Below are 13,148 nucleotides of genomic sequence, written 5' to 3'. Positions count from 1 at the left end.
ATGTAAAAAAATAATACGGTTGAATACTTTTACCTTGTTAATCCTGCATAGCTTTATACGTTTAGAGTTTCTTGATTTGAGAGTTGGGATAGATTTATAAAACGAAGAAACATCTAGGAACTCTGTGAGGAAGCAATCGAGCCTTTGCAGGAAACTTTTTAAAAAGATCATCATCACCATCCAGTACGCTTCTGCCCAAAGTCTCATCTCATCGCTACATCTCCCCCAATCGTCATCCTCTGCACCTCCGATTAGCGCCGGTGGGTATGTGCAGTGTGACAAGTTCAACATACATACGTACTACCGGGCGCGTTCTTTCATTTGTCTTAAATTCATTCACCGTTATCGTCCATTGGGCCAGGATTCCTACCAGTGATGTGACCTGCCCATGGCCCCACTTGGGCCTTGGCTTATAGTTAAGGTACACGTGGGAAACACGTTCATCGATAGGAATGTCATTTGGGTGCCTTCACATTATCAGATAATGTGAACGCAATAACCTTTTGATACGTTGATTTATTCCCCCCCCCCCCACACCAACAACAACACAATTGGACATCTCTGAAACGAGCTGTAATCATGAACGCATGAAAGTGCAGTGTTTTGGCCGTCGGTTCGAAGTGCTGATTTAATAAGCTGCTGAATCCAGGCTGCCACCAATTACGAGAACCAAATCCCCGCAAGCGCGAGTCGGGTCCAGCAGTGCTGTGTTCAGCTCGTGTTCGATATCAAGCCAGCAGAATGCATTCTAGATTGTACGCTGGAAGCTATATTTGCAAAATTTAGCTCGGCCTTTATGTTATTTCAAACACTGTTGGGTAAAAGAGTCGCTGAAGTCGGTTATATTTGGAAACAATTTTTTTTTTGCCGTGAACAGACTTCCCTCCTCTTGCGGCACGTCTGTCCAACATGGAAGAGTAGGCCAAGCGCCCTCTAGAGGGGCTGTAATGAGCTCGTTCTAGCGGGGGGGGACGGGGAGGCTTTCGCCAGTAGTGGTTTTAGGAGAAAGAAATTGCAGGGCTGCACCTTTACCTTGTATAGTGAGGTGATGTTTGTTAAACAACTGAATGTAAATTATCTCTAAGTAAGCTTAGTATGATTTTGTAAGGCGCTCGCAGTACAGTGGCATTAAAGTACGTTGTCTGAATCCGTTAAAACAGCCTAATGTGCGAATACGATTCCAGTCAACGTAAACAAACACTGAGCGAATCGTTGAAGTGTTGTTTCGAATGATTCCTTCCGATGCGGTCACTGAAACGTCACGTTAAGCACGCGCCACGTCACGGAGTGTATCGCCGCGTTTACACAACCGGTGTGGGGCAGAAGCGGATATCAGTGGACCCGGAAAGAATGACAGTCGCTTGGTCAATGTGGTGACTCAGGTCACTCACGCAAACGAGACTCCTTTGCTGGTCTCTTGACTTCTCGCCCGGGAGTAAAACAAAAAAACAACGTCAACTTGAAACTTGGTCCTGCTTTACAGCAAGTGTAACATTGCACGTCAGATAATGTTTAAGATAAGGAGTGCGGTTATTGAAAGTGGTGGTGTAGTCATGGTCGTGGTGGTGTAGTCTCACACACAGAACCATCGACTCGCATAGAGACCCGCTGAGAGGCTGAAATGTTCTGGCAGTGGCTTCATCGTCATGGCTTTCTGCACCAGATGATGCTGGGAAAACCAGAACAGGTGGCAACCCTGCTCAGAGCCCGACTGTGTTCTTATACATGCTTCTAAGCACTATACTCTTTGTTTTTTTCGATAAAGTCACGTAGGTGAAAATAAAAATTAAATAAAAATGAAATAAAAATGAAAACAACAAAAAATGAAAACAATTAAATGTATTTGTTTTCATTTTTATTTAATTTTTATTTTCACCTACGTGACTTTACCGATTAAACCCAAAGAGTATGGAGCCTTGCAGTCACACAAACTTCAAATCTAGAATCTTCCAAGCACTGTTTACAAGTTCACAGTTTCGTGTGTATTTAACCACAACCCACGCAAGACTTCAATTAAACAAATTCCGTTTTCTCGGCGGAGGCGTTAATCCAGCAGTGGTTTGACCACGACTGATGGTGAGGAGGACTTGATCCTCTTAAGGTATTCACATGCAGTGCTCATCCTGCTTAAACTTCACAGGAACAGAATGTCTGGTGACGTTTTCAGTTGGATGACTGCCAATTCCCAGTATGTGTGTTTGTTTGTGTTGTACTTTACTTCATTTGTAAGAAAATACTGTCACTTTTAAACACTGAATAATGCATTCAGGCATGCATTGTGGCAAGCGTGCCCTGCGTGGGCTGACGTTTATTTTAATTCACGAGGATACAAATGTAATATTTATATGTATAAAGAAGGAAAGTACAAGTTGTTAAACGTCTCTCGCCTGTTAATGTAAACGTCGATGACTGTCAGTCTGGTTTTCGAGTTAAAGTGAATTTTTTTGCGGCTATTTTGAAGTCAAATAACGTCAACGTAACATTTCCCGTGAAAATAATGACCTTCAATTAATGATCATGTTCGCAAAATTTTGTCAAATATTCAAATTTATCTGCAGTGATGTTCACGGTTTACAAACTGGTCTTGCAATCCAGCGGTCTCTGCCGGTCCGAATCGGTCTCCTGGTGCGGCGGTTGACGCAATCGACAGGTCTGACCATCGTGGAAGAGTAGGCCAAATCACCGCAACGTCATGGGCTTCCCCGAGGGCCGCTCGTCGTCGAGGGCACAGTGGCGCGCAAGCGAGCGGCCGCGGGGCTAAGGCCGCGTCCCTGGCATGTGTGGACGCTTCGTTGGCGAGAGGCGACCGCTGCTTAGTTAGATGTTGGCTTCTCAGCTCCGCCGTGTGTCCCACTCAAGCCACGGCTGAGAGGCAACGCGGAGACTTCAGATGATAATTGACATCCACGCCGATGCACTCTGCCGGTACGGTGGTGCTGGTGGTGGCGGCTGCCGCTAACCGCTGCACTACCACTCCACACTAAACGCTGCACAACCTCTGCGTGGCACATCTGTGTCGTGATGTGCGCGGCCACCACGTCGTAATTCACTTGTGTCCCTCTAGAAGTGAAGTGCGCGTTCGCGGCACGTGCCTTCCTGGACTGCACCGCGCGATGTTGTCGTCGCTTGTGCGTTTTCGTGGCAAGTTGGCACAGGCGGTGCATCTGCCAGTCATCTCAGTCAGTCGACCCATGGACACCTGGGTCTGTGGCGTGACCTCCTTCCAGCGGGCATTCGACACTTCACGTGGCCTTAAAGTGCACATAGCCTGGCACAAGCGCCGTGGTGATGTCGCCGCCACTCAGTGGCGAATGGCGTTTGTTGTTGTTGTTGGAGTGGAAGTGTAGCGGTTAGCGCACTGCGCTACGAACCCGGCAACACGAATTCGAACCGTAGGTTGACTCCGCGTCAAATGAGGACCTGGTGCGGTGTAGTAAACATCGCCACTCGGGAGACAAAGGCGGCCGGGCGTGGTGAACGCCAGCCGTCGTGTGCCTTTAATAGGCGCTCGCAAACAGCACTTGCCCAGACAGTCTGTTAAGGCTTATCCAGGAGTGGGTGGGTGTTTAGGCGGGATCTTTGTCTTTGTGTGTGTGTGTGCGCGCGTGTGGTATATGTAATGCGCGTGCGTTTGACTCCTCCAGCTCAGCGGAGTGAAGACTCTGGGAGAAAACATTGCGGACAACGGCGGCGTTCGCCATGCCTACTGGGTAATGAGAGACATTCCTCGCGCTGTCAGTCGACCGATGATTAATTTAAATGATGCCGTGGAAGGAAATGAGTGGTTAGAATAAAACATGTAAGAGCTGGCGCGGCTGTGCTCAGGCGGTTGGGGGGGTCAGCTCAGGCAGTTCTCCTGTGGAGAGAGTATTCCGACTTGGATAATGATCATCATGCTTTATGGCATTTACCGAGTTCCCTGCCTCGCGAATTATAAATGCACCTTTAAAAAATGCAAAAGGTCATCAACATGCTCAGGTTGTACGGCGTGCGATGTCGCGGATAATCTCGCCGCATTGTTGAGCGGGCGTGATTCGGACGATCGCAGTGTGGAGTATGCTCAATGCCACCGCTTCCGTGAAGCAGTGTGCATGCACATCACTCGTATGCACGTACAATGATGATTTGGATGTGTATATTATCTTCATACAGCGCCATCTCAAAATGCTCTGTCTAAACACTTCAAAAGGCAAATGAAGTTGCCCAATGGTAGAGCGAATTCATAATCCCAGTTTGGTGGTTGAACTCGGCCCATCATCATCATTCTAAGATCGATAAAACTAGTACCACTTTGCACATAAGCCAACAGTGGTTGTCCTATGGATGAACGCACCCCCACCATAGAAATGTGGAATTTCCACCGCTGGTTTGGCAGGGCTGTGCTCAGTCGATGAGCACCACGCATTAAAGCTGCCGGCAGGTGACATGCGTACGGCTACAGCGCGCGTGCGTGTGTACGTGTATGTGTGTATGTGTGTACGTGTGTATGGGTGTACGTGTGTATGGGTGTACGTGTGTATGTGTGTACGTGTGTATGTGTGTACGTGTGTATGGGTGTACGTATGTATGTGTGCGGTAGTGTAGCGGTTAGCGCGCTGCGCTACGAACCTGGCGACCCGGGTTCGATTCCCGCTCACGACCAACACCAGTGGCGATTATCTGAACCGGTCCTGGGCCTCCCCTAGGTCGACTCAGCCTCAATTGAATTCCTAGTGTGCTGTGTAAACATCGCCACTGGGGTGACAAAAGTCGACCGGGCGTGTGCCTTCCTGGGTGCTACTCACTAACAGCACTTGCCCCAACGGTCTGTTAAGGCTATACGGGAGGGGGGGAGGGGATGTTTGTCTTTGTGTGTTGTCGGCTGCTCCTGTGTCGCAGGCATACAGACGCTGGGTCGAGGAGCACGGGGAAGAGGCGCGCCTCCCCGGGCTCGCGCTGAATCACAAACAGCTCTTCTTCCTCAACTTCGCCCAGGTACGCGGACGTCACCCGGGGCTCATGCGCAGGAGGTGCTCGTCGCCTCTCTAGATGGAGCGTCTTGAATGTTTGTCTGTAGCCCTGCGTGCGATAGCGTCGAGTGCAGTATTAGAGCAATCAGCAGGCCTAATTACCTGGCCTGGTATACAGGAGGTCGTGGGTTTGATCCCGACCCTGACGGCCGTATATTTGGAGTTTTAGTGTTCTCCCCATGGTAGTGTGGATTTTTATCCAGGTCCTCCAGTTGAACTATCATTTGTGCTCCTTTTGGTAAAGTCACGTAGAAAGAAAATTAATTAAATAATAGAATACGACGTTTCGATTGCAACACAAGCAATCGTCATCAGGTAGAACTAAATTTGAGAGAGAGACAAAACACAGACACGGGGACACACAGACAGACACACAAGCAGAGAGAGACAACGCAGAGACTCACAGTGGGCCTTATCTGGTAAAATAAAAAATAGTTCAGCAATTTAGTTTACAACTATCCTTAACTGTCCCCCCCACCCTTCCTCCAATCCAATCCAATTTGATCACGGTCGCTTACATACGGTGCGAACGAAATTCGACACACGCACATACTTGTGTGGCAGAGTTCACGGTCAAAAAATTGCGGAGTTGTAAAAAGATCGGGTAAAACCACATTGCAGCAACATTGCCCCCCTACCGGGAGATTAGATAAATAATCGCGCATGCAACGTTGTGTGTGGATACCAAATGTACTCATTATAATTACTACTACAATTGCTTACTCAGGAAAATCCTCTCCGAGTTCAAAGACTCCTTTCCAGGAGGGTACTGCGAAGGTTTTTGCTCAGTACAAGGCGATGTTGATTTGTGTAAATCCCAATTTCAGTCACTTATTAATTGGCACTGGAATGTGTGTCCAATTCCAATTACATTGTGGCTTTGTTTATTTTTTTAAACAATGGAAGGGAACTGGAAAACCCGGAGAAAACCCATTGCCATACAGGGGGAGAGAACATCCAAACTCCACACAGAAAGGTTTCCTGAGTCAGGATTCCAACCCAGGCCCTTCTTGCTGTAACGCGCAAGCGTTACCATTGCTCCACCCTGCGCCCACATAATTGCTGAGAATCATGATAATAACCCTAACCTTGACCGCCACTTTTTCAATCGCCTATTTTCTACCCATTAACCTTGCTTCCTGGGCCTCAAAACCCATTTTTTTTACACAGCAGCTCTTTTTTTTACAGAGCAGCTGTTTTTTTTTCTTCTTATCGCACCATCGTGCTGATAAACTCAAATCGCCGTTCAAGTAGCAACAAAACGACAGAGTGAACTGCACTGGCCAGTAGAGGGCGTGTGACCTCCTGACAATTTGGGGTTCAAGGCATTATAATTCAGTCACGATCTTCCTCAGAAAAAATTAAAGGCACATTTTAATTTATTTATTTTAATTTACTTTACTATTTTATTTTTTAACCAGGTAAGGACCACTGAGCTAAATAGCCATTTTTCTCGAAACGACCAGGCCACAAATGAGAGCTCAACGAAGTGGCTTGTCATCATGTGGAAATGTATTGCAGCAGCAAAATACTCTAAAACTCATGTGTCTCAATGTGGAGGGAATAACTGGAGGACCCGGAGAAAAATTCACACGACCACGGGGAGAGAGACACGCAAACTCCAAATATACAGCAGGCGTCAGGGTCGGGATCGAACCCATAACCTTCTCTACACCAGGCGAGGTAGTTAACATCTCCTAGCCACCATGATGATGATGAGCGAGAAAACACGCAAACTCCAAATATACAGCAGCAGGCGTCAGGGTCGGGATCGGGATCGGGATCGAACCCACGACCTCCTGTATATCAGGCGAGGTAGTTAACACCTCGCCACCACATTCGCGACTAAACGTCCGCTTTCAACGCCTCCACAGTTGTCGTGTCCACAGTTGTATCCACCGTTGTGTCCACCCATCAAAACACAATTGCGAACGAATCCGCGTGCAAAATCTTTGCCGCAAACGCTGCATGGAGCCCTCGCCGTGCATTCATCCTCCCAGCCGCTCCACCACACCCCCACCCATCACCAACTCCCGTCACACTCAGTGGAGAAGCACGGTGGTAAAGATGTCCAGAGTCGATTCGAAAATAGGTGCTCATTAAAGCGTGGCTAAAATGTCCACTTACAAATTGTTGACACTCAAAAATATCTATGAAGTATGTGGTTGTGTTTTAAGAAAAATCGCAGAGTGGCAGCGAATGTTACAGGAATTATACAATCTCAGAAGGCCGTGTGGCCGACGTTTTGTATTTATTACTTGGAGGGACAGATGTGTCACGGAGGCTTATCATTTAGCTTATTCTTGTGTTTTACACTTAACTTATTTTGTTGGTTAAACGTGTTGGTTAAACGTGTGTATGCATAGAGGGTGTTCTGACAGCCGCTCGAATGAGTTCAAGCAATAGAATGTTGATCGAGTTTCTCTTTGAAAAACAGGCTTATGTAATGTAGTGGCCTTCGACCTCTCAGTTATTTGCTTATCGTTATATATTTTTTGTCTGCCTATTGTTCGCATATGTGGGGATAATCTCCATCTGTTCCATTCGTATGGGAGAGAGTATTGCGTGGGGTTTCTCCGGGAACTGCAGCTTCCTCCCAGATGTGTGAACACTCATTGATTGGCCGATAACGCCTGAATAAAGAGAGGGGCTGCAGAGCTTGGGAAATCGTTGGCAGCACCGCCTGGCCGTTGCCTTCCAGCTTGTTCGTGGCTTCTTCTCTCGCTTCCGAGTCTTTCTCTATCGTTAGTTCGAGAGCGAGCGGACACTGTGCAGTGCGTTACAAGTTGAATTTATTATTCGCATTTTCATCATCATCATCATGTTTTTTACGCTCGTGTTGCGCGTTTTCATTCACGACCACTGTTAAAGTAAAAATTGTAATAACGTAAGCAATTCCGATAAGTTACAGTGGCTTACTGAATGTACGAACAAAAAATGCGTTGGACAGAGATGGCAACACTGTGTACTTGGGTGACTCCGCTGCTTCTCGTGGTTGCTCTCTCCAATGCGCTTCCGGGTCGCACCGCGTGTTGTCCGGCGCGATGTCCGACGTTTAATTCCACGTGCCGGGAGCATCTTCACTGTTCCTGTATATATGTACGTTGAACTTCTTTCGCACCGTACGTAGCAAACCGTTCTCTTCGGAGGTGCGGGGGGAAGGACAACAAACTGAACACAAAAAGCGGTCCTGAAGAATGAGTGTTTCTATTTCGATAACTTCAAAGTGCATAGCTCCAGTGGCTTCCTAACATCTAATGTAGGAAGTAAGAGCGTTCCAGACGGCCGCAGAAGAATCCGTCCACAGCGAGTGAACCTTCGTTGTCACTTGAAAGCAAACTAATCGATTAATTAAATAAGCTAAGCTAAAATTAATACACCAATTGTGTGCAAATGGCTTGCTCATCTTTCACTCACCGCTCCCAGGTTTGGTGTGGTTTGCATCGGCCAGAGTTTGCGAGCAGCATGATAAAGGCAGATGTCCACAGTCCGGGCTTGTTCAGGTGAGCAAAAAAAAAAGTGTGTGCATGTATCTTTCAGGTATTGATAGTACAGTTCTTTGCAAAGTGTACTATTATGCTGTATTCTATGATTTAAAAAAACAAAAAAAGGTCAAAACTACTGACCCCACAGATGCAGGCCATGAAAATCTGTCTTATATTTCACTTGACCTGACATACCTGCGCCGAGAAGAATCGTCTACGGTAATACTTGCCCCTAACCACGGCCCCCTAACCCTAAACCATAACTTTAAACCACAAATTCTATCCCTTGCTCCGAAAGCCCAAACACTAAAACCCAACCCGACATAATTCACCCTCAACGATGATTAAAGAAGCGTCAAACCCTACATATTTCATCGGCAGAAACCCAAGGGGGCTCAGAGATTGGATGAGACCCTTTGTCTACGATTGGATAAACATAGGTGGGGACAATGGTGCCACGTACACAGTTTGTTTCCCATGCATTTACCTGGGATGGTAGTAGTCACTTCCTAAACAGAAATATAGACTGTGTGCTATTCAGCCGCTTGTTTTTTTTTGTAATATATGTACGTGTTTTTCTTTTCTTTTTTCTCACCTTTCCAGAGTCATTGGGACCTTGCAAAACTTTCAGGAATTTTCCGACGCCTTTCAGTGCAAGCACGGCGATTACATGCACCCAGCTCAAAAATGCCGCGTTTGGTGACAAGGCAAGATAAAGATGCCCTGTATAGCCTCAACAGACTTTTGGGGGAAACGCTATTGGCGGGCACCTATGAAGGCCAGCATCGGCACACGAGGGGTGGGTGGCCAGCACTGCACCCGGTGGCGATGTTTACACACCGCACTGGGTACTCATTTGTGGCTGAGTCGACCTAGGGGAGGCCCAAGACCAGTTCACATAATTTCCACATGTATTGCTTTTTTGATCGTGAGCTGGAATCGAACTCGGGTCGCTGGGTTCGTAGCGCAGTGCGTTAACCACTGTGGGGTTAGTGGTCTGGTGACCAGACCCCACACACACACTGTGTAAAAATAAAACAAGTAGTTGTTTTATTTTGCAATGATTGAGCAATATGTTGTTTTCGTGTATGTGTCAGTATCTTTCCAGAATCACTTTCCTTTAAACGTTGTCACATCCAGCAAACAACTTGAAACTGTGGAACAGTAACTGCACATTCCTGGGCAATTGAAAAAAAATGTATATATTATGTGCCCAACGTTTGCTTAAGTTATTGTCGAACACCTGCTACTCCGATTGTATATACAATACATATATATGTACCAGCAATGATGTACGATCCTCACCCTTTAGATCTCGTTAATAATAATAATAGCAAAGATAATCAAAACTCCAGTGCCTTTTAACAAAGTTAAAGTTGGTTCCTGTTCAGGTGACATAGGGCGACTCTCGTACGAATATGTAAACGGTCAGGAACAGATTTCAAATGCAATGGTGTGATCCATGAGACAGGTTTTTTTTTCGGTCGCGAAAGGCCTACGTGTTAAGCAATGGTGTGACTTCACGGGAAAGCTAGACTATGGTACGGGCTCGTTTTACTTGCGCGCCATATGCACGCACCCTCTGTCTTATTAGCATCGGTGTGTGCACGCATCCTTACTTTGCTCCATGGGGAACGGTTGTGTCCTGAATACTTGTATGCACTGCTTTGAATGTGCAGTCTTGCAACGTGAGCAACGTATGTACATGGCTAACTTTGTTGAACTTCTTTCGCACCGTACGTAAGCAACCGCGCTAATCAGAGGTGCAGGGGAAGGACAACAAACTTAACACAAAAAGCAGTTGTAAAGGAATGAGTTTCAATTCCAGATTTTAAAGTGCATAGCTCCAGTGATGTCCTACTATTGGTTGGCTACGTATGGTGCAAAATAAGTTCAACACACATATATAACTCTTTCTTGCGAGCATATGTAGTTGTTGCCGTACATTATATTTTCATACTCAATTTTGTAAATGTAAACCAAGACAAATTTAACACGAGGATTTCACCGCAAGCATCTCGGGATTACGGTGTGACTACCCATGACCGCGTTTCAAAAGAGAAAATTAGATGGCATTAAAAGTATAACAATAATCGCGCCTGCTCGTGTCAGTGTGTTAGCCCTGAGCATTCCTGGCAATATGTGTTTCACGAACAGCGAGGCCTGTGTTGTAACGGCGAATAACAAGACGCATCAAATGAAACGGCGATTACCTTGAATGAGAATTGGCGTCGCTGCTCACTTCCTTTGGCACCACTGGGGCAGGGGTGGACATTTCGCATTACTACACCGGGAGTGAATATTTCCACAGAATGTTAACTTGTGACTTCTCACAAAGTGGTTACCCATTCTAGCTTCATTGGGTCGACGCTCGAGCGAGATTTGAACTCGGTGAGTTGGAGGGATGACGCAATCACCCAACATCGTGTCGATGGGTGCACGTTGGACGAGCGCACAGATCACGACGCGGCTCTCAATGACACCGCCGTACGCCCACGTCGCTGAAAAGTACAATTAAGAAAACAAATATTCCACGGCTTCTTCAGGAACTGAGGGCGGAACGTCGAACAGCAACTCTCGGCACAACGCGAAAACTCACCGGAGGAGAGCCGCAAGGCACGACTGCTAAAAACCAACACCATGAGGTCTAACGAGATCAGGCACAATCGTGTCGATACAGGATTAGGTAGGATTTGAGTTCCCGTAATGCAGACGCTACTGATTGAACTTTGACCGCAACTGTGTCAATGTTGGCAATGAAACGGGCGTGGAGATGCGTTTCTCTGCACGATCGTCGAAGCGTGTTCATCCGCGACGGGGGCGTTCGTCGCCCCCTTGAATCGCCGCGACAGGCTGCAATCAGCGGCGCGAGTGTCTGCGCACGCGAATGCTCGCACCCATTTGGGCAACTTCCAGTGGCTCTGTGTGGGCGGCGAGGGGAGACACGCTTTGTGTTCACCTGGGGATATTTACACGAGCGAGTAGAGGGGGAGCGGCTAATCATCTGCGGCGCGGTGAATGTCAAAATAAAAAAGGCCGGCTACATTTGCGCAATGTTTGCCACAATTATCGGAGATCAAAAGGCCTTCAATTTCATAGGAACTTCGTGTAGCCTGGCTGAAAAAAAATATATTAATGCTCAATTCCAAATCTTATCCACGGCACCTCTCTGGCCTCCCTGTGCCATATGAAGAAGGACCATTACCTGAAACGTCACCTATTATATACTTTTAGCATTTTCGGCCACAGTGTTGTTGCTGAATGTGTTGCGTGTATTTGTGGTTATGCACTACTGTCAATGTCGGTGGCGCCAAATAATTTGTATCTAACAGAGAGAACCCTGCATAGTTTTAAGGGGGTGTGGTGGGAGTAATGCTCATTCAGGCTCTGGTTGATTGGTGGAGAATAAACAAAGTAATGTCAATGTTGAGTGGTTGCAGAAAGCCCTCTACTTGCATTGGCATGCACACTGTGCATGCTCAAGTAAAATAAGAATGGTTTGTTTGTCATAGTGCTGCCCTCCTTTACGCCGGGACACATCGGAGCGCTTCACACGCGATGGGGAACTGGCATCGCAGCTCGAATATACGACAGGGCACCCTCAGGGTCAGCTGTCCATGTGCAGCACTGACTGAATCAGCGCCTGGCCTGCAAGCTGGGCGCTCATCTGTCAGTAGGGCGAAGGGTGTTGAAGGGGGGGGGGGGGGTTGCTGCTGTTTGTATTTCCAAGCGAATAATGTTCCGGTTGTTGCTGAATTTGGACCATGATGCTGGCACGCAATGGCCCGCTCGATGTGGTCCAAATGCCCGCGTTTCCGTGACCACTCGGAAGGGTGATGCCGACTCGGATCGCGAACCCGGGGCTTGTCAGCCCCGGCTCACGTGAGGAAGGGGCCCAATTTGGGGCCAGGCCGATGCCACGTCTGGGTTTGGAAAGTTAGGGCCGGGAGGGGAGCAGTGGACCTGGCCGTTTGGGTGCCCTGAAACAGAAATGTGTTACATGTTGAGGCACAGATCCCCAGGGCCGCGTTGCTGACCCTGAAACACAAACGGAGGTCATTCCTGGCCCGCCAAGCTGGGTTGCCAATGATGGGGTGAATGTCACACAGCAAGACTAGGATACCACTGGATATGTGCCACAGCCTCGTGTGAGACTCATCTTCAGTGCTTCTGTTCCTGATGTATATCTCATCAGGAAAATCACATGTGTCGGTGTTGGGAGTTACGTAATTACAGTGATTAGTAGGTGTGGGTGTATGCATCGATTAATCTGTAAATATTGATCCTGTAGGTAACTAAACATGTGTCATTGTGCCTGTGAATATTTATATTTAAATGGGGTTATGTCATGCCTCCAGCTACTAAAGGAGCTCCCACTCATCAGTATCCAAAAAAAACAAATCCTCAACAGCATTAGAACCTCTGAATCATTAATATCATTCTGTGGTTCTTTCGGTAAAGCCACGTAGAAATAAATGAAATAAGAATAGAATATGACGTTTCGATTGCAACACAAGCATCCTTCATCAGGTACAAATGAATGAGAAAACAACCATAGTAAACTTGGAAATATAATGCAATACAACACAGAGAGTCGGCCAACAAAACAGTCAACACCCCACCTGGTTGGTTAAGTTCTTCCAAAGATTAATAC

The 13,148-nt window shown here is 47.1% G+C and overlaps 1 protein-coding gene across 1 annotated transcript in view; it reads left to right on the top strand.

Annotated features, from left to right (window-relative positions):
- LOC144730617 (neprilysin-like) overlaps positions 1-12,612 on the top strand; it is a 51,673-nt gene extending 39,061 nt beyond the window's left edge. The window contains exons 19-23 of the mRNA XM_078611265.1: positions 3,645-3,710; positions 4,879-4,974; positions 8,436-8,512; positions 12,007-12,200; positions 12,509-12,612. Of these exons, the coding sequence (XP_078467391.1) occupies positions 3,645-3,710; positions 4,879-4,974; positions 8,436-8,512; positions 12,007-12,200; positions 12,509-12,612 (537 nt within the window). The remainder of the gene's footprint in view (positions 1-3,644; positions 3,711-4,878; positions 4,975-8,435; positions 8,513-12,006; positions 12,201-12,508) is intronic.
- Positions 12,613-13,148: the final 536 nt, after the last annotated feature.

The sequence above is a fragment of the Lampetra planeri genome, chromosome 36 (genome assembly GCF_965212315.1).
Source record: "Lampetra planeri chromosome 36, kcLamPlan1.2.h2, whole genome shotgun sequence".
Taxonomy (NCBI): domain Eukaryota; kingdom Metazoa; phylum Chordata; class Hyperoartia; order Petromyzontiformes; family Petromyzontidae; genus Lampetra; species Lampetra planeri.
The sequence above is the reverse complement of the archived record's forward strand: the minus strand, read 5'-3'. Positions and strand labels throughout refer to the sequence as shown.